The sequence below is a fragment of the Salmo salar genome, chromosome 21 (genome assembly GCF_965601325.2).
Source record: "Salmo salar chromosome 21, fSalSal1, whole genome shotgun sequence".
NCBI lineage: Eukaryota > Metazoa > Chordata > Actinopteri > Salmoniformes > Salmonidae > Salmo > Salmo salar.
In genome coordinates, this window is record NC_138311.1 from 32,565,001 (window position 1) to 32,592,422 (window position 27,422).

The 27,422-nt window shown below is 43.2% G+C and overlaps 1 protein-coding gene across 2 annotated transcripts in view; it reads left to right on the forward strand.

Annotated features, from left to right (window-relative positions):
• The window catches only part of epha3 (eph receptor A3), a 147,784-nt gene that overhangs the window by 96,251 nt on the left and 24,111 nt on the right, over positions 1-27,422 (forward strand). For both annotated transcript variants that reach the window (XM_045704677.2, XM_045704676.2), the window contains exons 9-15: positions 1,934-1,998; positions 2,653-2,778; positions 14,017-14,202; positions 21,528-21,589; positions 22,427-22,636; positions 24,421-24,570; positions 25,505-25,698. In XM_045704677.2, coding sequence (XP_045560633.1) covers positions 1,934-1,998; positions 2,653-2,778; positions 14,017-14,202; positions 21,528-21,589; positions 22,427-22,636; positions 24,421-24,570; positions 25,505-25,698 — 993 coding nt within the window. The remainder of the gene's footprint in view (positions 1-1,933; positions 1,999-2,652; positions 2,779-14,016; positions 14,203-21,527; positions 21,590-22,426; positions 22,637-24,420; positions 24,571-25,504; positions 25,699-27,422) is intronic.

A 27,422-nucleotide genomic window follows, 5' to 3' on the forward strand; every position in this document is an offset into this window, starting at 1 on the left:
GATGATCCCCGGTCTATACAGCATGATGATCCCTGGTCTATACAGCATGATGATCCCTGGTCTATACAGCATGATGATCCCTGGTCTATACAGCATGATGATCCCTGGTCTATACAGCATGATGATCCCTGGTCTATACAGCATGATGATCCCTGGTCTATACAGCATGATGATCCCTGGTCTATACAGCATGATGATCCCTGGTCTATACAGCATGATGATCCCTGGTCTATACAGCATGATGATCCCTGGTCTATACAGCATGATGATCCCTGGTCTATACAGCATGATGATCCCTGGTCTATACAGCATGATGATCCCTGGTCTATACAGCATGATGATCCCCGGTCTATACAGCATGATGATCCCTGGTCTATACAGCATGATGATCCCTGGTCTATACAGCATGATGATCCCTGGTCTATACAGCATGATGATCCCTGGTCTATACAGCATGATGATCCCTGGTCTATACAGCATGATGATCCCCGGTCTATACAGCATGATGATCCCTGGTCTATACAGCATGATGATCCCTGGTCTATACAGCATGATGATCCCCGGTCTATACAGCATGATGATCCCTGGTCTATACAGCATGATGATCCCTGGTCTATACAGCATGATGATCCCCGGTCTATACAGCATGATGATCCCTGGTCTATACAGCATGATGATCCCTGGTCTATACAGCATGATGATCCCCGGTCTATACAGCATGATGATCCCTGGTCTATACAGCATGATGATCCCCGGTCTATACAGCATGATGATCCCTGGTCTATACAGCATGATGATCCCCGGTCTATACAGCATGATGATCCCTGGTCTATACAGCATGATGATCCCTGGTCTATACAGCATGATGATCCCTGGTCTATACAGCATGATGATCCCTGGTCTATACAGCATGATGATCCCTGGTCTATACAGCATGATGATCCCTGGTCTATACAGCATGATGATCCCTGGTCTATACAGCATGATGATCCCCGGTCTATACAGCATGATGATCCCTGGTCTATACAGCATGCTCCTGTTGCTTTTTTTATTTTGTCTGTGTGGTGTAACAGCCCCAATGTGAGAGGTGTGTGTGTGTGTGTGTGTGTGTGGTGTAACAGCCCCAATGTGAGAGGTGTGTGTGTGTGTGGTGTAACAGCCCCAATGTGAGAGGTGTGTGTGTGTGTGGTGTAACAGCCCCAATGTGAGAGGTGTGTGTGTGTGTGTGTGTGTGTGGTGTAACAGCCCCAATGTGAGAGGTGTGTGTGTGTGTGGTGTAACAGCCCCAATGTGAGAGGTGTGTGTGTGTGTGTGTGTGTGTGGTGTAACAGCCCCAATGTGAGAGGTGTGTGTGTGTGTGGTGTAACAGCCCCAATGTGAGAGGTGTGTGTGTGTGTGTGTGTGTGTGTGTGTGTGTGTGTGTGTGTGTGTGTGTGTGTGTGTGTGTGTGTGTGTGTGTGTGGGGTGGATGTTGGCAGTCAGTGCTGCAGTGAGAGTAGAACTCTCAGGCTCATTACTAGTCCAACAGATCCTGTTCTGGCTCACAGCAAAGAAAAACACACCATCGTAGACTGGACTGACTGCTGCTCTCCTCTGCACGCACACACACACACACACACACACACACACACACACACACACACACACACACACACACACACAGACACACACACACACACACACACACACACACACACACACACACACACACACACACACAGACACACACACACACACACACACACACACACACACACACACACACACACACACACACAGACACACACACACACACACACACACACACACACACACACACACACACACACACACACACAATGTGCTATGCCCTCAGATGTAAGGCAAGGGAAAGGGGAAAGTGAAGGCTGATGGGTAAAGGTGTGACCTTAATCTCTATCATTGTGACTGACAGGTTCTGTGGCTACAGCAAGTCTAAACAGCCTGATGAAAAGAGACTGCACTTTGGCAACGGTCACCGTAAGTTCACCTCTCTCCCCTCTCTGTCTGTCTCTTTCTCTGTCTCTTTGTCTGTCAATGGTTCTTCTAAAATACATTGAGTCATTCTACCCCCACCTCAGCGTTAGTTAGGTACAGGGCCAGGGTGTTTGTGTACAGTATAATCCATCTCCTGATTGGGGTTTATTTGAACAGAAACATGTTTTCATTGGGGCTGGCCACACTCATAAACCAACCTAGTGTTGTTCTTACATATGAACCATTGACTGGCCTTATTGATGGGTGAGTCATCCATACATGTCACATGACGTCACTTATCCATACATGTCACATGATGTAATGTGTTTTGTGACCCAGCCAAAGCCTCTAGTCTCCACTGCCTATTCCTATAGCTAACACAATCTAAAAACACACACACACACAGAGACACACAGAGACACAGACACACACACACACACACACACACACACACAGACACACACACACACACACACACACACACACACACACACACACACACAGACACACACACACACACACACACACACACACACACACACACACACACACACACACACACACACACACACACACACACACACACACACACACACACACACATCCCTTCTGGTTCTCCCAATGAAACAATTGCCAACTCTCTCCCCCCCTCCTCAGTGCGTCTGCCAGGAATAAGGACCTACGTAGACCCTCACACTTATGAAGACCCCAGTCAAGCCGTCCATGAGTTTGCCAAGGAGCTGGATGCTTCCTGTATCGCCATCGACAAGGTGGTGGGAGCAGGTGAGACAAGAGACATCACACACACACACACACACACACACACACACACACACACACACACACACACACACACACACACACACACACACACACACACACACACACATATATCAATCAAATGTATTTTTAAATCCCTTTTTACATCAGCAGATGTCACAATGTGCTGTACAGAAACCTAGAATAAAACCCCAAACAGGAAGCAATGCAGATGTAGAAGCACAAACATGTCAATAACACATAGCATTCAGATATGGTTACCTACAGTAAGACATCTTGAACAAAATGTCCCACATTAAATTCACAGGGATCCCAAATATACGTCACATACATTGGCATTCAGAGGCACAAAGAGGAGCTATTTGAGAGTGAAGTGTGTTTGTTCTGAATGTGGTGAGAATGAGATTCATTAACACCTCAGCTGGAGAGCTTCATTTTACTCCTCTACTGCTACGGAGGGAGAGAGGGAAAGGCAGGGAAGGGAGGGAGGAAGGGAAGAAGAGTGAGGGATGGGCGGGAGGGAAAGGTGATACGGATATAGGGTTGGATTGAGAGATGGCCGGAAGGGAAGTGGAGGTAGTGATAGGGATTGATGGATAGAGAAAGGGGATGTAGAGAGGGAGACGGAAGAAGTCCTCCCTGCCTCACTGCATTTAATAGAGTGCATGCTGCTGGAGCAGAGGACTATGGGTAAAAGTACCGCACCTCCAGATGGGATATTATTTTACACCCCCCACAGCTCCCTCTCTCTCCTTTCTCCTCTCTCCTCTCTCTCTCCTTTCTCCTCTCTCCTCTCTCTCTCCTTTCTCCTCTCTACCTCTCTCCTTTCTCCCTCTCCTTTTTTTTCCACCCTTTCTCCACCTCTCCTCTCTCTCCTGTTCCCTCTCCCCCTGATGTCTTCAGCAGGAGTGTAGACATGAAGTTAATGCATTGTGATTCATGGGAATAGCAGGCAGTGGGAGAGCACACATAGACACACACACACACACACACACACACACACACACACACACACACACACACACACACACACACACACACACACACACACACACACACACACACACACACACACACACACACACACACACACAGCAGCATGTTAGTCTCCTAAGTCCCTCTGGCTGTAAAGCCATCATACAGACCTCACTCTACAGGACCTGCACTTACAGAGTAGAATGCAGTATACACTCCCTTTAGAGTTTAGCTGTTCCTGTAGATCAGGGGTGTCAAACAAATTTTGCCCCGGGGGGCGCATTCAGTCTTCAACGAGGTCCAGAGGGCTACATTGAAAATGTGTTATATTTCCTTGCTGTCAAAATGTGCAAAAAGTAGTCCTAAAATGGATTCAATTGTTTTTCCCCCTCATCAATCTACACACAATACCCCATAATGACAAAGCAAAAACTGCACATTTATAAAAAATGTAAAACTGAAATGTCACATTTACAGAAGTATTCAGACCCTTTGCAATGAGACTTGAAATTGAACTCAGGTGCATGCTGTTTTCATTGAGCATCCTTGAGATCTGAATGCTCATGTAAATAAGGTATTTCATTTTTTTATTGGTAATAAATTAGCAAAACGTTCTAAAAACTTGTTTTCACGTTGTCATTATGGGGTATTGTGTATAGGTTGATGGGGGAATAAGGCTGTAACGTAACAAAATGTGAAAAAAGTCTGAATAGTTTTCGAATGCACTATACAGCTCTGGAAAAAATGAAGAGACCACTGCAAAACTACCAGTCTCTGGTTTTACTAGTTATAGGTATGTGTTTGGGTAAAATTTAATATTTTAGTTTTTTTCTATAAACTACTGACAACATTTCTCCCAAATTCTAAATAAAAATATTGTCATTGAGAGCATTTATTAGCATAAAATGACCACTGGTCATTTTTAAAACACAATACTAATGTTTTAACTTAGGAAGAGTTGAGAAACCAATATTTGGTGGAATAACCCTGATTTTCAATCACAGCTTTCATGCGTCTTGGCAGTCTTTCACATTGACAAAGTGGGGGGCAGCAGGTAGCCTAGTGGTTAGAGCATTGGACTAGTAACCGAGCTGACAAGGTAAAAATCGGTCTTTTGGCCCCTGAACAAGGTAGTTAACCCACTGTTCCTAGGCCGTCATTGAAAATAAGAATTTGTTCTTAACTGACTTGCCTAGTTAAATAAAGGTAAAATAAAAAAATAAAAAATAATTGATGTTGGGTGACTTTATGCCACTGCTGGTGCAAAAATTCAAGCATCTCAGCTTTGTTTGATGGCTTGTGACCATCCATCTTCCTCTTGATCACATTCCAGAGGTTTTCAATGGGGTTCAGGTCTGGAGATTAGGCTGGCCATGACAGGGTCTTGATCTGGTAGTCCTCCATCCACACCTTGATTGACCTGGCTGTGTGGCATGGAGCATTGTCCTGCTGGAAAAACCAATCCTCAGAGTTGGGGATCATTGTCAGAGGAGAAGGAAGCAAGTTTTCAGCGAACAATGAAGAGGCGATTCCAGGATGCTTGCCTTCTAGGTGGAGTTCCTCTGTCCAGTGTCTGTGTTATTTTGCCTATCTAAATCTTTTATTTTTATTGGTTAATCTGAGATAAGGCTTTTTCTTTGCAACTCTGCCTAGAAGGCCAGCATCCCGGAGTCACCTGTTGACGTTCAGACTGGTGTTTTGCGGGTACTATTTAATGAAGCTGCCAGTTGAGGACTTGTGAGGCGTCTGTTTCTCAAACTAGACACTCTAATGTACTTGTCCTCTTGCTCAGTTGTGCACCGGGGCCTCCCACTACTCTTTCTATTCTGGTTAGAGCCAGTTTGCGCTGTTCTGTGAAGGGAGTAGTACACAGCGTTGGACGAGATCTTCAGTTTCTTGGCAATTTCTCGCATGGAATAGCCTTCATTTCTCAGAACAAGAATAGACTGATGAGTTTCAGAAGAAAGTTATTTGTTTCTGGCCATTTTGAGCCTGTAATCAAACCCACAAATGCCGAGGCTCCAGATTCCTCAACTAGTCTAAAGAAGGCCAGTTGTATTGTTTCTTTAATCAGAACACCAGTTTTCAGCTGTGCTAACATAATTGCAAAAGAGTTTTCTAATGATCAATTAGCCTTTTAAAATGATAAACTTGGATTAGCTAACACAACGTGCCATTGGAACACAGGAGTGATGGTTGCTGATAATGGGCCTCTGTACACCTATGTAGATATTCCATAAAAAATCTGCCGTTTCCAGCTACAATAGTCATTTACAACATTAACAATGTCTACACTGTGTTTCTGATCAATTTGATGTTATTTTAATGGACAAAAAATGAGCTTTTCTTTCAAAAACAAGGACATTTCTAAGTGACCCCAAACTTTTGAACGGTAGTGTATGTTATTTATTTTACATTACGCAAACCACCCGAGAGCCGGATTGGACCCCCTGGCGGGCCGTGTATTTGACACTCTGCAGTAGATCTGAAAGGCTCTCTCTCTCTGGATGGCTGTTTTAAAACAGAAGGCATCACCTTACAGATGACCTGCAGACATCAAAGCCTAAGAAAGCAGAGAGAGTTTGTGTCATTAATCAAATCACTTCCCCTGCTTATCAGAGGAGTGGATGGAGGGTAGGGTAATACTGATGCTGGTCATTTCCCAGCCTGTCCACTGGCCAACCACAGCCCAGCTGTGACCCCCCTCCCATAGCCCAGCAGGCTGCGTGCTGCTCTGTTTAGACAGCCTGTAATTATTCTGCTAAATTCTTCCAGACCCAATCTCAGGCCAGTACTACTGACCCTCTGAATGTGTGTGTGTGCGTGTGTGTATGTGCGTGTGATATGCCTCCTTGCGTGTGTGTCTCTGACTCCGTACCGATCCTGCGTCTCTGATCCAACTCCGCCATGGGAAATGATCATCCTGGAGAGAGGGCTTGGCATGTTTTAGCTGTGACATCACTGTCCTACACAAACACACATCCTCTCCTCTCTAGCCAAGTCCCTGTCACCAGCCGTATCAGAGTGATACTTGACCTGCCCTTCTGACGTTGAAGTGGTCTCTCTACCACAACGTCCTGCCTAGTGAAACTATCCAAAAAGAAGAAGAATAGGCGGCCAGGCCTTCGCAGTAAACTTTAGTGAACTATGAACAGAAAAGATTTACAAAAGAATACATACAGGAGCAGATCAGCTTTGTACATCAGGACGCACAACTGCAACACGACTTCTAAAGGCTTTCTCAGGCAGCGTTGTGGATGGAAGCTGACGTGTCTCTAGAGATAGAGGTCGGGACAAGTAAATGTCAAATGACACGAAAATAAACGATATACAAAACTTATATTCAACATTATCACGCAACATAGAAAATAACGCACAGGTATATATACAAAGGAAGTGCGTAAAGGGATAATCTATCTGAGTTGCGTGCGTAAAGGACAGTATATGTACTGGTGCGTAAAGGACAGTATATGCACTGGTGAGTAAAGGACAGTATATGTACTGGTGAGTAAAGGACAGTATATGCACTGGTGCGTAAAGGACAGTATATGCACTGGTGCGTAAAGGACAGTATATGCACTGGTGCGTAATTGACAGTATATGCACCGGTGAGTAAAGTACAGTATATGCACTGGTCCGTAAAGAACAGTATATGCACCAGTGCATAAAGGACAGTATATGCACTGGTGCGTAAAGGACAGTATATGCACTGGTGCGTAAAGGACAGTATATGTACTGGTGAGTAAAGGACAGTATATGCACTGGTACGTAAAGAACAGTATATGCACCAGTGCATAAAGGACAGTATATGCACTGGTGCGTAAAGGACAGTATATGCACTGGTGCGTAAAGGACAGTATATGTACTGGTGAGTAAAGGACAGTATGTGCACTGGTGAGTAAAGGACAGTATATGTACTGGTGCGTAAAGGACAGTATATGCACTGGTGCGTAAAGGACAGTATATGTACTGGTGCGTAAAGGACAGTATATGCACTGGTGAGTAAAGGACAGTATATGTACTGGTGAGTAAAGGACAGTATATGCACTGGTGCGTAAAGGACAGTATATGCACTGGTGAGTAAAGGACAGTATATGCACTGGTGCGTAAAGGACAGTATATGCACTGGTGCGTAAAGGACAGTATATGCACTGGTGAGTAAAGGACAGTATATGCACTGGTGCATAAAGGACAGTATATGCACTGGTGCGTAAAGGACAGTATATGCACTGGTGAGTAAAGGACAGTATATGCACTGGTGCGTAAAGGACAGTATATGCACTGGTGCGTAAAGGACAGTATATGCACTGGTGAGTAAAGGACAGTATATGCACTGGTGCGTAAAGGACAGTATATGTACTGGTGCGTAAAGGACAGTATATGCACTGGTGCGTAAAGGACCGTATTTGCACTGGTGCGTAAAGGACAGTATATGCACTGGTGCGTAATTGACAGTATATGCACCGGTGAGTAAAGGACAGTATATGCACTGGTGAGTAAAGGACAGTATATGCACTGGTGAGTAAAGGACAGTATATGCACTGGTGCGTAAAGGACAGTATATGCACTGGTGCGTAAAGGACAGTATATGCACTGGTGCGTAAAAGACAGTATATGCACGTTCCATAAAAAAGAAGCACAATATAGTGAATATACTATAATTCAGAAGAACAAGTAAAGTACATAAGAGGCTATATACTAGTCAATCTAGGAAGGGCTAAGTATACTAGTTTAGCTGTAGTTGTTTATTACGTCCATGGGGATAAACAGTATCTAGGAGGTGGACCATTTAGCCTCTTTTTTGCATTCTCTATTGCCCAGAACTTTTCAGTTCATTGACTGTGTGTTGGTGCTGGATAAAGTGGGCTGCTAGAGGGTAGTTCTCGTCCTTGTGTCTAATAGAACTTTTGTGTTCTGTGATCCTATCCACCAGAGAAACTATCCACCTATCAAGGCACAAGGCGAGACCGAAATGCAGACACAGGAGGCAGATGGTTGGAGTCTTACAATGTTTATTAATCCAAAGGAGTAGGCAAGAGAATGGTCGTGGACAGACAAAAAGGTCAAAACCAGATCAGAGTCCAGGAGGTACAGAGCGGCAGACAGGCTCGTGGTCAAGGCAGTCAGAATGGTCAGGCAGGCGGGTACAAAGTCCAGAAACAGGCAAGGGTCAAAACCAGGAGGACTAGAAAAAGGAGAATGCAAAAAGCAGGAGAACGGGAACACACTGGTTGACTTGGAAACATACAAGACGAACTGGCACAGAGAGACAGGAAACACAGGGATAAATACACTGGGGAAAATAAGCCACACCTGGAGGGGGTGGAGACAATCACAGGAACAGGTGAAACAGATCAGGGCGTGACACCACCAGAGAGGCTGCAAACCTCAGAGGGATAGTACATACTGTATATGTCCTCACTATGCTGGAATGATACTGTATATGTCCTCACTATGTTGGAATGATACTGTATATGTCCTCACTATGTTGGAATGATACTGTATATGTCCTCACTATGTTGGAATGATACTGTATATGTCCCCACTATGTTGGAATGATACTGTATATGTCCTCACTATGTTGGAATGATACTGTATATGTCCTCACTATGCTGGAATGATACTGTATATGTCCTCACTATGTTGGAATGATACTGTATATGTCCTCACTATGCTGGAATGATACTGTATATGTCCTCACTATGCTGGAATGATACTGTATATGTCCTCACTATGTTGGAATGATACTGTATATGTCCTCACTATGTTGGAATGATACTGTATATGTCCTCACTATGTTGGAATGATACTGTATATGTCCTCACTATGCTGGAATGATACTGTATATGTCCTCACTATGCTGGAATGATACTGTATATGTCCTCACTATGTTGGAATGATACTGTATATGTCCTCACTATGTTGGAATGATACTGTATATGTCCTCACTATGCTGGAATGATACTGTATATGTCCTCACTATGTTGGAATGATACTGTATATGTCATCACTATGCTGGAATGATACTGTATATGTCCTCACTATGTTGGAATGATACTGTATATGTCCTCACTATGTTGGAATGATACTGTATATGTCCTCACTATGCTGGAATGATACTGTATATGTCTTCACTATGTTGGAATGATACTTTATATGTCCTCACTATGCTGGAATGATACTGTATATGTCCCCACTATGTTGGAATGATACTGTATATGTCCTCACTATGCTGGAATGATACTGTATATGTCCTCACTATGCTGGAATGATACTGTATATGTCCTCACTATGTTGGAATGATACTGTATATGTCCTCACTATGCTGGAATGATACTGTATATGTCCTCACTATGCTGGAATGATACTGTATATGTCCTCACTATGTTGGAATGATACTGTATATGTCCTCACTATGCTGGAATGATACTGTATATGTCCTCACTATGTTGGAATGATACTGTATATGTCCTCACTATGCTGGAATGATACTGTATATGTCCTCACTATGTTGGAATGATACTGTATATGTCCTCACTATGCTGGAATGATACTGTATATGTCCTCACTATGTTGGAATGATACTGTATATGTCCTAACTATGTTGGAATGATACTGTATATGTCCTCACTATGTTGGAATGATACTGTATATGTCCTCACTATGCTGGAATGATACTGTATATGTCCTCACTATGTTGGAATGATACTGTATATGTCCTCACTATGCTGGAATGATACTGTATATGTCCCCACTATGTTGGAATGATACTGTATATGTCCTAACTATGTTGGAATGATACTGTATATGTTCTCACTATGTTGGAATGATACTGTATATGTCCTAACTATGTTGGAATGATACTGTATATGTCCTCACTATGTTGGAATGATACTGTATATGTCCTCACTATGCTGGAATGATACTGTATATGTCCTCACTATGTTGGAATGATACTGTATATGTCCTCACTATGCTGGAATGATACTGTATATGTCCTCACTATGCTGGAATGATACTGTATATGTCCTCACTATGTTGGAATGATACTGTATATGTCCTAACTATGTTGGAATGATACTGTATATGTCCTCACTATGCTGGAATGATACTGTATATGTCCTCACTATCCTGGAATGATACTGTATATGTCCTCACTATGCTGGAATGATACTGTATATGTCCTCACTATGTTGGAATGATACTGTATATGTCCTCACTATCCTGGAATGATACTGTATATGTCCTCACTATGCTGGAATGATACTGTATATGTCCTCACTATGCTGGAATGATACTGTATATGTCCTCACTATGTTGGAATGATACTGTATATGTCCTCACTATGCTGGAATGATACTGTATATGTCCTCACTATGCTGGAATGATACTGTATATGTCCTCACTATGCTGGAATGATACTGTATATGTCCTCACTATGCTGGAATGATACTGTATATGTCCTCACTATGCTGGAATGATACTGTATATGTCCTCACTATATTGGAATGATACTGTATATGTCCTAACTATGTTGGAATGATACTGTATATGTCCTCACTATGTTGGAATGATACTGTATATGTCCTCACTATGCTGGAATGATACTGTATATGTCCTCACTATGCTGGAATGATACTGTATATGTCCTCACTATGTTGGAATGATACTGTATATGTCCTCACTATGCTGGAATGATACTGTATATGTCCTCACTATGTTGGAATGATACTGTATATGTCCTCACTATGTTGGAATGATACTGTATATGTCCTCACTATGTTGGAATGATACTGTATATGTCCTCACTATGTTGGAATGATACTGTATATGTCCTCACTATGCTGGAATGATACTGTATATGTCCTCACTATGCTGGAATGATACTGTATATGTCCTCACTATGCTGGAATGATACTGTATATGTCCTCACTATGCTGGAATGATACTGTATATGTCCTCACTATGCTGGAATGATACTGTATATGTCTTCACTATGTTGGAATGATACTGTATATGTCCTCACTATGTTGGAATGATACTGTATATGTCCTCACTATGCTGGAATGATACTGTATATGTCCTCACTATGTTGGAATGATACTGTATATGTCCTAACTATGTTGGAATGATACTGTATATGTCCTCACTATGCTGGAATGATACTGTATATGTCCTCACTATGCTGGAATGATACTGTATATGTCCTCACTATGCTGGAATGATACTGTATATGTCCTCACTATGTTGGAATGATACTGTATATGTCCTAACTATGTTGGAATGATACTGTATATGTCCTCACTATGCTGGAATGATACTGTATATGTCCTCACTATGTTGGAATGATACTGTATATGTCCTCACTATGCTGGAATGATACTGTATATGTCCTCACTATGTTGGAATGATACTGTATATGTCCTAACTATGTTGGAATGATACTGTATATGTCCTCACTATGTTGGAATGATACTGTATATGTCCTCACTATGTTGGAATGATACTGTATATGTCCTCACTATGCTGGAATGATACTGTATATGTCCTCACTATGCTGGAATGATACTGTATATGTCCTCACTATGTTGGAATGATACTGTATATGTCCTCACTATGTTGGAATGATACTGTATATGTCCTCACTATGCTGGAATGATACTGTATATGTCCTCACTATGTTGGAATGATACTGTATATGTCCTCACTATGTTGGAATGATACTGTATATGTCCTCACTATGCTGGAATGATACTGTATATGTCCTCACTATGTTGGAATGATACTGTATCTGTCCTCACTATGTTGGAATGATACTGTATATGTCCTCACTATGCTGGAATGATAATTGGTCAGCTCTGATGAGTGTCATAGTGCTTTATATGATATGGAAAGTAGAAGGATCATGTATAGACTGTGGCCAGTGTAGTCAAGCTTCAATTAGTCATTGTTATCTCAGTGAGGGAAATGGATTCCAAGAAAGACATAAGACTGCACATGCTTATAATGGCCTAATGTGTGTGGTTATGACATTAAGCAAGACTCTCTTACTGGTCTGATCCAACTGAAATAAATGATAACAGTTATTCTGATGAAAAGTCATCAATAATAGATTGTAGCCTCAGATCCTTGGTGTCAGTGACTCAGGTCCTTGGTGTCAGTGCCTCAGGTCCTTGGTGTCAGTGCCTCAGGTCCTTGGTGTCAGTGACTCAGGTCCTTGGTGTCAGTGCCTCAGGTCCTTGGTGTCAGTGCCTCAGGTCCTTGGTGTCAGTGCCTCAGGTCCTTGGTGTCAGTGACTCAGGTCCTTGGTGTCAGTGCCTCAGGTCCTTGGTGTCAGTGCCTCAGGTCCTTGGTGTCAGTGCCTCAGGTCCTTGGTGTCAGTGCCTCAGGTCCTTGGTGTCAGTGCATCAGGTTCTTGGTGTCAGTGCCTCAGGTCCTTGGTGTCAGTGCCTCAGGTCCTTGGTGTCAGTGACTCAGGTCCTTGGTGTCAGTGCCTCAGGTCCTTGGTGTCAGTGCCTCAGGTCCTTGGTGTCAGTATATCAGGTCCTTGGTGTCAGTGCCTCAGGTCCTTGGTGTCAGTGCCTCAGGTCCTTGGTGTCAGTGCCTCAGGTCCTTGGTGTCAGTGCCTCAGGTCCTTGGTGTCAGTGCCTCAGGTCCTTGGTGTCAGTGCCTCAGGTCCTTGGTGTCAGTGCATCAGGTTCTTGGTGTCAGTGCCTCAGGTCCTTGGTGTCAGTGCCTCAGGTCCTTGGTGTCAGTGACTCAGGTCCTTGGTGTCAGTGCCTCAGGTCCTTGGTGTCAGTGCCTCAGGTCCTTGGTGTCAGTATATCAGGTCCTTGGTGTCAGTGCCTCAGGTCCTTGGTGTCAGTGCCTCAGGTCCTTGGTGTCAGTGCCTCAGGTCCTTGGTGTCAGTGCCTCAGGTCCTTGGTGTCAGTGAATCAGGTCCTTGGTGTCAGTGCCTCAGGTCCTTGGTGTCAGTGCCTCAGGTCCTTGGTGTCAGTGCCTCAGGTCCTTGGTGTCAGTATATCAGGTCCTTGGTGTCAGTGCCTCAGGTCCTTGGTGTCAGTGCCTCAGGTCCTTGGTGTCAGTGAATCAGGTCCTTGGTGTCAGTGCCTCAGGTCCTTGGTGTCAGTGCCTCAGGTCCTTGGTGTCAGTGAATCAGGTCCTTGGTGTCAGTGCCTCAGGTCCTTGGTGTCAGTGCCTCAGGTCCTTGGTGTCAGTGCATGTGTGTGTTATTAACGCTCTGTGTGTGTATGTGTGTGTGTTTAGGTGAGTTTGGGGAGGTGTGCAGTGGTCGTCTGCGTCTGCCCAGTAAGAAGGAGATCTGTGTGGCAATCAAGACGCTGAAGGCAGGATACACCGACAAACAGAGGCGGGACTTCCTGTCCGAGGCGTCAATCATGGGACAGTTTGACCATCCAAACATCATCAGGCTGGAAGGAGTGGTCACCAGGAGTACGTACAGACCATATCTTACTATACAATAAGAATGAGAGAAAAACAAACGTATCACTCATTAAATATTGGCGTGATATTTATGTATGTATGAAGTATGTTATGCCTGGCCAGATGGAGCCTAAAGAATCCTGCCCAGAAGAAAACCTTGGACAGAATGTGTTGTTGGTTATACACTGAACAATTCTATGAAACCTGCTACACCTTTACAAGAGAATCCATTTTTATTGAATTCTATTGGCTTGAATCTCACCCTCCCTCCTGAGGCTCCTTAACACAGATATTCTCACACACTCACACATTCTCAGCCTCTTAAAGGTAATTACTCGAAAAACGGTGAAATAATTACTTTGACCTCTGGTCCACAATCAGAGTCGGTCTCCACCTCACTGCACTCTCCGCCTGTTAACTCACTCTGGCCTGGTGCAAGCACGCCCGTACGCACACACACACACACAAACATACACACACACACACACACACGTAAAACACACACACACACACACACACACACACAAACATACACACACACACATAAAACACACACAACACACACACACACACACACACACACACACACACACACACACACACACACACACACACACACACACACACACACACACACACACACACATACATAATACTGCTGTTCTGGCCATGTCGTTATACTGAAGAGTTAAACCTATAAAATATCTCCCTGTGATCGCTCTACAGCAGATGAACTGATCAGTTTAAAGGAACAGGCAGGCTTGTAAAAGTCACAGTAAAACTTTACAGAGGTTAGCCAGCTCTGGTCAACTTGACCAGCAGGCCAGAACAGATCTGTTTTAATGATGTTTCATATCCAGTTGTAGCCCAGCCATGTAATCAGGATATACAGTAGTTGAAAATAATTATACGATAGGGCTGGACGATATGGGCCAAAAATCGAATAGCGTTTTGTTTTTACCAAATATTGCAATTGCGAATTGATTTGTGATATACAAAACACTTGGGTGAACTGTAGGAATAGAAATAGAATGATTTAAAAGCAAAGTGGAAAGCAGCATCGTTCTTCTTTGAAACAATCCGTTGACTGCATTTGAGCAGCTGCAAGAGTAGAGAGGGAAAGAGACGACAAACGGAGTAAACTATAAAAATGGACATTTCACTCAGTGGCAATTCAAAATATTGCATGCTATATATACTGAGTGTACAAAACATTAGGAACACCTGCTCTTTTCATGACATAGACTGACCAGGTGAATCCAGGTGAAGCTATAATCCCTTATTGATAACACTTGTCACTTCAAACAGTGTAGATTAAGGGGAGGAAACAGGTTAAAGAAGGATTTTTAAGCCTTGAGACAATTGAGATATGGATTGTGTGTGTGCCATTCAGAGGTTGAACAGGCAAGACAAAATATTTATGTGCTTTTGAACAGGGTATGGTAGTAGGTGCCAGACGCAACAGTTTGAGTGTGTCAAGAACTGCGACGCTGCTGGGTTTTTCACGCTTAACAGTTTCCTGTGTGTATTTCACCTTTATTTAACCAGGTAGGCCAGTTGAGAACAAGTTCTCATTTACAACTGCGACCTGGCCAAGATAAAGCAAAGCATTGCGACACAAACAACAACACAGAGTTACACATGGAATAAACAAACGTACAGTCAATAGCACAATAGAAAAAGTCTGGTCCACCACTCAAAGGACATCCAGCCAACTTGACACAACTGTGGGAAGCATTGGAGTCAACATGGCCCAGTATCCCTGTGGAATGCTTTCGACACCTTGTAGAGTTCATGTCCCGACGAATTGAGGCTGTTCTGAGGGCAAAAGGGGGTGCAACTCAATATTAGGAAGGTGTTCCTAAATATTTGTACACTCAGTGTAGATCTTTTCCATATGGATATTGCACATGTAAATAATAAGATTTCAATGTGAATTACATTTAATTGTGCAGCCCTATTATACAATGTCGATAATGATATGTAAAAATGATATGTTTACCAGAATAAGTTCTACGGAAGTTCTTAATATCCATAATGCTTCTGATATGGCTCTTGCACATATTTTCTCTAAATGTTTGTGGAAATCCTGTGTATTCTAGTTGACAGTTTGGATAAAACCACTGTGCCGTGTGAAAACTGTTGTCCCTCAGCATTATGACAGGACCAGTTACTCAGCAAAGTCTGTGAAAACCCACTCAGTTTCCCATTCTGCTGGCTGTACATAGAACCCGGAGAGGAATGCAAAATTGCCCTTTTGTTTTTTCAATCATATAGGGATTCTATTTGTCTAATACATCTTCCATCACTCTGACTACTATTAAAGCCCTGCTGGTGAATAATGCCAGGCTTAATGCAAATTATTCTTTGTTTCTTTCTGTTTTTAGGATAGAATGAGGGGAGAGCATAGTAACGTGTGTGTGTGTGCATGTGTTTGTGTCTGTGTGTTGGAGGGGTACTCTATGATTGATAGCAGGCTCTTAGGGGTTTGGTTGGCATGCGAGAACAGACTGACACACACACACACACACACACACACACACACACACACACACACACACACACACACACACACACACACACACACACACACGGTCCTGTCTGTGCTCTAGGGTGATTTATTAACCCAGTCCAGTTCATTCTTAATAATCCAGAGATTTTCACACCTCATTAAGCTTTCTGCTGCTTTTGGCTGCACCGCACACACACACACATACGCATGCATTGGTAATAGCCGGCTTTTGGCTGATAAAATAAGTTAAAAGCAGATAAATAAAAATGGCGCCGGCAGAAGAAGAAAAAATCCCATTGTGATATAATGCTTTTTAGTCTATTAATTGATGTAAATACCAGTCGATGTAAATACATTTGACTGGTCATGCTTATCGGTCTATGGGTTAATTTGCATAATTTTGTGAAATTAAATTGCCGCGTGGTACAGTATATTCGTTATGCATATTATTTATCACAAGCGTACAGCATACAGATACAGAGCCTTTGAGCAGAAAAGTGTCCAGACAGTGCAAGGGCCAGACAGCATCTCAAACAGCAAATGAACGTTTTACTGCATATTATGAGGCATGTCTTACCTTTCTTCAAAGTAGCCTAGCCAAAATCAGACCATATCCGTGGACGCAATTATTTTATAGCAACTTTCTTTTATTGTCCAGTAGTCAGAGGCACAATCCTCGTCATATTAGCAACCCATGCTAGTTGTTGCGTATTATAAACTGTGTGGTTCGAGCCCTGAATACTGATTGGCTGACAGCCGTGGTATATCAGACCGTATACCACGAGTATGACAAAACATTTCTTTGTACTGCTCTAATTACCCTGGTAACCAGTTTATAATAGCAATATGGCACCTCGGGGGTTTGTGGTATATGGTCAGTATAACACGGCTAAAGGTTGTATCCAGGCACACTGCGTTTGTCACGCCTGCTCCCGCTCTTACCCCCTGGCGCTCGAGGGCGCCAGGCTCCCCAGCATTGCGCACTCCTGCCATCATCATTACGCATACCTGCCTTCCCCCTGTCACGTGCATCAGCAATTTATTGGACTCACCTGGACTCAATCACCTCTGTTATTGTTACCTCTGTTACTTCTGTTACCTCTGTTGTGGCTCAGTTGGTAGAGCATGGTGTTTGCAACACCAGGGTTGTGGGTTCGATTCCCACGGGGGGCCAGTACGTTTTTTTTTTTTAAACGTATGAAATGTATGCATTCACTACTGTAAGTCTCTCTGGATAAGAGTGTCTGCTAAATGACTAAAATGTAAGATGTCATTACCTTCCCTATATCTGTCTGGTTCCCCACTCTGTTCCCTGCATTACATTTACATTTTAGTCATTTAGCAGACACTCTTATCCAGAGCGACTTACAGTAGTGAATGCACACATTTTTTATTTTATTTTTTATTCCGTACTGGTCCCCCTGTGGGAATTGAACCCACAACCCCGGCGTTGCAAACACCATGCTCTACCAACTGAGCCACATGTCTTTGGTTGTCATATGTCCTTGGTTACCCGTGTGCTGACGTTGTTCCTGTCCTGTTACCTGTCTGTTCCGCATTAAGTGTCCAACTCCCCGTACCTGCTTCTCATCATGTATAAGAACAGCTCTTAGCTGTGGAATATTGACCATATACCACACCCACTTGTGCCTTATTGCTTAATTAGATCTCCCTTCTTTCTATATTTGTAACGGATATTTTCATCTCTGTCACATGAAACCACTCACACTTTGACAATGGTGTTTTCCCAATAATTGCATTATGGAACGAACATTTGCGCGTTGTGCTTATTGCTGCGCTTATAATGTGAAGAAAAAATAGTTTATCAACATTTTAAGGTAAATGTTCTGATCTGTTCAATCAGACTCATTGCTTTGGAGAAAGAAAAAATATGTATCCTAGGCCTACTGGTTTTAAGAATTTGGGATCTGTTGTCCCACAACTGTCCCAGAGTCTGTTTGGAATAGGTTATTTCTTTCTCGACAAGCTAACCAATAGAATAGGTCAACTTTTCTACTATGGGGGATAGTAGATTGGTATAGGCTAGTGATGTTGCTGTTCGTTACTCATCTTGTTGGCTGAGGAAAGTAAATGTGGACAGTTATTCTAACATCTTCAAAGTGCACATCAGAATTCAGGATGAAGGACCGCACATCGTTGCATCCTCGACTTGCATGTTCTGTATGAATTACCATCATCTAAATGAGATTTCTGTCATTCTGAGCACCGTGGGTGGACGCCCTAATCAGGTTACACACCCAATGCCTATGGGTCCGGTCAATTTCTCAAATGTCTAATAAATTAAAATGCTGCCGGTCAAATGTCCGGAGACACATTTTCCTAAAGGAAACCCTGACACACACACACACACACACACACACACACACACACACACACACACACACACACACACACACACACACACACACACACACACACACACACACACACACACACACACACACACACACACACACAGAGAGAGAGAGGGGAGCAAAGGAGAGGATAAAAAGCGGAGGAGGTTTAGGGAGTCTGTTTTATCAGAAACTATAAAGGCTGTCCTGTGAGGTGAATGGGCCAATCCATCACAACTTTCTATAGAGGGGGGTGTTTAATGATGTCTATGACTGTGTTTGTGCCAGCAGTCTTTCTTATGTTAATGGAGATGCTGTTATTGTCTAGACGAGTTACAGGTTGGACTGTCAGTTAGTCAGACCCTTATCACTACACTGTGAAATCTACATCTAGCGCTTGAGATGTAATGAAAAATGTGTTTGCACTCACTTTCATTTTACAGTTCCAAGGTTTGTGTCTGGTTAGACTGTAAACTCTCCTTCCAAACTCACATTAAGCATCTCCAATCCAAAATTAAATCTAGAATCGGCTTCCTATTTCGCAACAAAACATCCTTCACTCATGCTGCCAAACTTACCCTCGTCAAACTGACTATCCTACCAATCCTTGACTTCGGCGATGTCATTTACAAAATAGCCTCCCACACTCTACTCAGCAAATTGGATGCAGTCTATCACAGTGTCATCCGTTTTGTCACCAAAGCCCCATATACTACCCACCACTATGACCTGTATGCTCTCGTTGGCTGGCCCTCGCTTCATATTCATCACCTAACCCACTGGCTCCAGGTCATCTATAAGTCTTTGCTAGGTATCTCAGCTCACTGGTCACCATAGCAGCACCCACACGTAGCACGCGCTCCAGCAGGTATATTTCAATTCCGTCATTGGCCGCCAGTTCTTTCAATTCCTTCTTTCCTTCCAGTTCTCTGCTGCCAATGACTGGAACGAATTGCAAAAATAACTGAAGCTGGAGACTCATATCTCCCTCACTAACTTTAAGCATCAGCTGTCAAAGCAGCTTACAGATCGTTGCACCTGTACATAGCCCATCTGTAAATAGCCCATCCAACTACCTCATCCCCATTTTTTTGCTCTTTTTCACCCCAGTATCTCTACTTGCACATTCATCTTCTGCACATCTATCACTCCAGTGTTTATTGCTAAATTGTCATTATTTCGCCACCACGGCCTATTTATTGCCTTATCTTCCTAATCTTACCTCATTTGCACACACTGTATATAGATTTTTCTATTGTGTTATTGACTGTACGTTTGTTTATTCCATGTGTAACTCTGTGTTGTTGTTTGTGTCGCACTGCTTTGCTTTATCTTGGCCAGGTCGCAGTTGTAAATGAGAACTTGTTTTCAACTAGCCTACCTGGTTAAATAAAGGTGAAATAAAATAAAAAATAGTAATTGATGACACTGTATTCTATAAGTGGTGCTGGTACTCCAGCAGTAGAAAATGAAAGGTGCTGGTTGTGGTAAGGTTGAACCACTGCTCTGACCACACCTAGTCTTGTTTTACTCACCATTAAATTGCAAGCAGTTTGTGAGGGAGCCAGTTTTATTAATTGAAGTTTATTTTTCCAACGAGGGTTATAAATGTGTTTCTTTTTACAGCAGGTTCCATCACCCCCCTACCTCTGACAGATCTGGAAATGAGTTCTGCGTTGCCAGATGTGGAATTTTACTTTGATACATTTACAATGTGCGTGACAGAGAGAGGGAGAGGGGGATGGAGAGAGATGGAGAGAGGGATGGGGGAGAGTGCAGGAGAGCGATAGATGGAGAGAGAGAGTGAGAAAGTAAAAGAGAGAGTGAGGGATGGAGGGATGAAAGGGGAACACATTTCCATCTGACACATACCTGTTGTGACACCTGTGCTGTTCATTTGACCCCGACTGATTTAAAGTCATACCTGTCGTGACACCTGTCGTGACACATTTGACCCCGACTGATTTAAAGTAATTTCCCCCCTTGTTTCTATCTGTTTTAAACCTTGCTCTTGTCTGGTTTGCTCTGGTGTGATCTGCTCTGGTCTAGTGAATCAGAACCAGATGATAACACTACTGTTTTATAGTAACTCTCTACTGATGCTGGAATAAAGATGTCCCACTCTGACAGGTGACCCAGTGGACCTGTACACTCAGCCCTGCATGGGCCCTTTCATCCTGCCTGGAGGAAGTACTGCTGAACCCAGTGTGTGTGCGTGTGTGTCGGTGTGTGCCTGTGTGGTGTGTGTGTGTGTGTGTGTGTGTGTGTGTGTGTGTGTCGGTGGTGTGCCTGTGTGTGTGTGTGTGTGTGTGTGTGTGTGTGTGTGTGTGTGTGTGTGTGTGTGTGTGTGTGTGTGTGTGTGTGTGTGTGTGTGTGTGTGTGTGTGTGTGTGTGTGTGTGTGTGTGTGTGTGTGTTTTGCCAAATGTGAATAATTCTCTAATCTGGTAAATTTGTCTCTTCTCTCCAGGTAAACCTGTGATGATAGTGACTGAATACATGGAGAATGGATCCTTGGACAGCTTTCTGAAAGTGAGTTTAAAATATTACACAGCTAAATGAATTATCTTCACACTACCTTAATGCTTTCTACGCTGGCCTATGGAGTTATGCCATGCATTCCACTCTAACTAACCAGAAACTCTGGCTTACTGAAATTAGCCAAAACAAAACATCAAACCAACGTCAGAACAACATTAAATCAACATGAGCAGACAGGAGTGTGTGTGTAGGTACCGTTTTAGCAGTTTTCCACATGTGCCTGTGTGTCTGCACAGCATCCCTTCAGATGGAAAATGGAGTAATTGCAACCTTCTCCAGCTATTTCCTCTGGTTGTAGAGTGGCCTGGCTTTTATCACTGAGAACTGTCATACAACACACACACACACACACACAGTCATCCCTCTCCTCCACACCACATTAGTGTACTTCATGTTTGTGTCATGACTATATGACTGTAGCAGCTTTGATCTGACTCTGCTTGTCTCTACCAGGTGGTCTGGGCTTTATATAGTGCCCTAGAAAACACCATCTATTTAGTCAAAGGCTCTGGCATAATGTTGTCAGGCCTATTTGGTTGTGAGATTGTACAATCCACCTTGAAATGAACAGGTTAATGTCAGAGGTGATCTAAAAGGTTAATGTAATTGGTTTAGATGTTGATATATGAATGTTCCGCTGTATTTCTTTAAACAGAAAGGTCATATTCATTCTGTTTTTCAATCCAGTGGCATCTGTTTTTAGAGGTATGACATTCCACCTGTGACTGATTCTATCTCTGTCTCTCTCTTTCTCTCTCTTTTGCTCTCTTTCTCTCCCTCCCCTCCTCTCTCATCACCCCCTCTTCCTCCTCTGCCTTCCCCTTCTAGAAACATGATGCCCAGTTTACTGGTATCCAGTTGGTGGGCATGCTGCGTGGCATCGCGTCGGGCATGAGGTACCTGTCTGACATGGGTTACGTCCACAGAGACCTGGCCGCTCGTAATATCCTGGTGAACAGCAACCTGGTGTGTAAGGTGTCTGACTTCGGCCTGTCCAGAGTCCTGGAGGACGACCCCGAGGCTGCTTACACCACACGGGTAAGACATGGTGGTCGGGTTTATCAATGACATACGATGGGTTTAATAGTTGTTTCTGACAGAGACAGGATACTATTAGGTATTTTATTAATGGATCCCCATTAGCTGTTGCAAAAGCAGCAGCTACTCTTCCTGTGGTCCACATGAAACATGACATAATACAGAACATGAATAGACAAGAACAGCTCAAGGACAGAACTAGATTTTTTGTAAAAAATTGGAGGGGGTGGGGGGTGCCATGTAAGAACAACCTCTGTCCATAACTCTGGTGCCTAACAGTGAGTGGACACGTTGCTGTGGTCAGAGAGAAAGGTTATCACTGTCAGACATAGCTGAACTGACTGACCTCTGTCTCAGGTTTCTACAGAAGGGCATTGTCTCCCTCTCTCTATCTCTCCCTCCCTTCTTTCTGTTGATCTATCTCCCCCTCGCCAGCCCTATCACTGAATACATGCTGTCAATGAGACAAATCACCTCATATGGCACATACATAGGCACACACAAACTCCTGACCTTGCAGCAGTGCAGAGCGAGGTAGCAGTACATAAATAAAAGCTGGGCGAGATAACGCTAACATAAATTCACAATGAGCCTTTTGTTTGTGTTCTCCTGAAGGATCATGGGAAAGGAATGACAAACATACTAGATAAGCAACATCAAGAAGCCTTTGAGCCTAGTTTATCCAACCTATCACCATCTATATACAATACTGTGTGTGTGTGGTCACCTTGTGGCCTAACATTAGTATGTAGGGCTCTAAACTCTGTGTAATAACAGCTTCAGACCCCCATGTTAAATAAACACTCACAGAGCTATTACTTCACTCCCATAAACTCACTCCCTAAAATATGCTAATAGACTTCCCCTAGTGTGTCACTAGTAATAGAGCTGAGTTCTCATACACTCAACGGTCACATGAATGTATCAGACCCAGCAGGCCGTTCTCTCTCCCTCCCTCTTCTGTCAGACCACTCTGCTGTTCCATGAGCCCCCTCCTGTCTGTCTGTGTCTCACTGGTGTCTCACTCTACTGTCATTATAGGTATAATCCTTCTTTTCATGAGGCTGGCTGTGTTGATGTACACTCACCAGGGATTCAAGGGAGCAGAAGTGGATTTATTTGTGTGTGTGTGTTTGCGTGCTTGCATGTGTGTGTGTGTGCTCCTCCGTGCGTGTGTGAGGGCAGAAGTGGTTTGTTTTCTGAGGGCTTTGTGTTTAGAGAGAGCTGGCCAGGAGTTGTGTGACTTGGCCAGGAGGTCCGTTAGCTTTGGCTCCTCTCCTCTTTTCTTCTCTCTGCTCTTTTCTTTTACTCTCCTCCACTGGCCTGACGCAGGCCAAACCTTGAGTAAGTCCAGCAGCCCCCTGAGGGTAGACACTGAGCAGGAGAAACACAGGGTCAGCCCACAGGCTCCCTCTCTACCTCTCTTTCTACCTCTATTGCCTTTTCCTTCTCCCCCAGGAAGAAACACAGTGGGGATGAAACAAATGGAACAAGGCCGTGTAGTTCTGGAGGCTGAGGGCACAACCTAAACCCCTCTCTTTGTCCTTCCTCTCTCTCCTTCTCTCTCTTTATATCCATGTTCATGTCAAACCTAACCTAAAACAAATCCTGAAATCATGAATGTACATCATCAATAGAATCACAGTTACACACATATCGCTTTCACTATTTGATGAGTTTGTGAATAAATAGAAATGTGATGACTGGGCATGGGTGTTAAAATACTTTCATTGTGATTTCTCTCTCTCTCTCTCTCTCTCTCTCTCTCTCTCTCTCTCTCTCAGGGAGGTAAGATCCCTATCAGGTGGACAGCTCCAGAGGCCATCTCCTACAGGAAGTTCACCTCGGCCAGCGATGCCTGGAGCTACGGTATCGTGCTCTGGGAAGTGATGTCATATGGGGAGCGGCCTTACTGGGAGATGTCCAATCAGGACGTGAGTATGCAACCATCGCCAGAGTGACCTAATGAACTTCCTTAGGGGGAAATGATGCGTAGAGCGGCCAGGTGGAAGACTGAGTCTGACGCCTGATGGTCTGATGGCCTGAACCAGAAATACATATACACACACAAATACAGCATTGTCACCTGAGAGGGATTTAAGGGGGCTTTATTGGCATGGAAACATATGTTTACATTGCCAAAGCAAGTGAAATAAATAATAAACTAAAGTGAAATAAACAATAAAAGGAAGAGTAAACATTATTCTCACAAAAGTTCCAAAAGAATAAAGACATTTCAAATGTCATATTATGTCTAAATAGTCTTGTAACAATGTGCAAAAAGTTCAAGGAAATATGGTTTGTATTTACAATGGTGTTTGTTCTTCACTGGTTGCCCTTTTCTTGTGGCAACATGTCACACATCTTGCTGCTGTGATGGCACACTGTGGTATTTCACCCAATAGATATGGGAGTTTATCAAAATTTGATTTGTTTTCAAATTCTTTATGGGTCTGTGTAATCTGAGGGAAATCAGGTATTCTGCCACTGTGTACTCTCTGTTTAGGGACAAAAAGCATTCTAGTTTGCTCTGTTTTTTTGTTAATTCTTTCCAATGTGTCCTGGGGCTCTGTGGGGTCTGATTGTGTTTGTGAACAGGTGACCAGCTTGCTTAGGGGATTCTTCTCCAGGTTCATCTCTCTGTAGGTGATGGCTTTGTTATGGAAGGTTTGGGAATCGCTTCCTTTAAAGTGGTTGTAGAATTTATCGTCTCTTTTCTGGATTTTGATCATTAGCGGGTATCGGCCTAATTCTGCTCTGCATGTATTATTTGGTGTTTTACATTGTACACAGAGGATATTTGAGCAGAATTCTGCATGCAGAGTCTCAATTTGGTGTCTCTATCTCTCTCTCTTTCCCTCCCTCCAGGTGATCAAAGCGGTGGATGAGGGCTACAGACTGCCTCCTCCTATGGACTGTCCTGCAGCTCTGTACCAGCTGATGTTGGACTGCTGGCAGAAGGAGAGGAACAACAGACCCAAGTTTGAACAGATCGTCAGCATCCTGGATAAACTCATACGCAACCCTGGGAGCCTGAAGATCACAGCCAACACCTCATCCAGGTACTATACACATCTACATTTAACCCTCAAGCTCTCAACCCTGACCTCTGAATCTAACTCTGGCAGCCAACATCTCATCCAGGTACTATACAGATCTTAACTGAACAGCTAGCTTTATGCGGTTGTATTAATAAAGCGTTAGACATGGTGACATCTTTCTCATCCGCTCAACACCTGCTCTTCTCTGCTCCTCTCCCACGCACCTGGCTTAACACGGATGGACACCAGACATATCCGTTCCCCACACATCTCCCAAGGCATTGTGGGTCACGGCACATCCTGCTCGTTAGTGACAGCAGCGACAGGAAACACTGTCCTCCACCCTGGGACTCGTTTATCCCTCCCTCGCTTTTAGTGTTTCCTTCTCTCGCTTTCTGTCAGACACTCCCTCTCTGCTGGCCTATTACAATATTACTGGTGACTTGAAAAATGAGGAGGATGGGAGACCCACGGTATAGGCGCGGAACACACGAAGACCACAAAGTGGCTTTCAAAAATGGTCAAAGAATAATTATTTTAACCTAAAGTATTTAATAAAGACATTTATAGTACAATATTATGGGGAATGGGATTGAGAGGGCTCCTTACACAGTGTTGGAAAGGGATCACAGCAGTGATTGAATGAGGGTATGAGGCATGAGTTGAGGTGTTCAGAGGCTTGACTTCAGTGCAGGACAGGATTTGACTGGGAAGACAAAAAACACCCTACACAGTTAGACTAAGAATGCTAAGAATGAGTTAGTCCAAGCAAGGAGTAAATTCATTGATGTGTAATAATGTGATTGTGTATGTGATTGACTCTACAGTCAGGAGGAGACTTAACTGTAAATACAAATAGCAGATCCATTCCATTACAGCTGTGCCATTGTAGGTATGAACTACAACTTTCTCCATGAAGTTAACCCCTGTGCGGCCTCCGGGACGGACATCCAGCGAAAAATCCTATCTCCATTAGCATAACAAAATGTAATAATTGTTTTTTTTTCATTTTTTTTTTCAAATTATATCGTTTTATAGATACACCTCTCCTGAATCGAACCACGTTGTCCGATTTCAAAAAGGCTTTACAGCAAAAGCAAAACATTAGATTATGTTAGAGGAGTATATCGTAAAAGTAGCCACATAGCCATTTTCCGACCAACCACATGCATCACAAATAACCAAAAAACAGCTAAATGCAGCACTAACCTTTGACAATCTTCATCAGATGACACACCTAGGACATCATGTTACAAAGTACATGCATTCTTTTGTTCGATAAAGTTCATATTTATATATAAAAACAGCATTTTACATCGGTGCGTAACGTTGACTAACTATTTTCCCTCAAATGCATCCGATGAAACAGCGCTACAATTTACTAAATTACTATTCGAAAACATTTTTAAAATGTAATATTGTCATTCTAAGATTTATAGATGAATATCTCTTGAAAGCACCTGTAATGCCAGATTTAAAAATAACTTTACTGGGTAATCACACTTTGCGATAAAAGGGGATGCGATACTCAGAATAATAGGCTAGCAATAGCAATAGGCTAGCCATCTTGGAACAATCGCATATCTAGTCTTGTATACTATTGTCAATAATCCCTTACCTTTGATTATCTTCATCCTTAGGCACTTCCAGGAATCCCAGGTCCACAACAAATGTATTTTCGTTCGAAAAAGTTCATCCTTTATGTTCCATTAGCTTGTTGTTGTTAGCGCGTTCTGAAGGCTGCA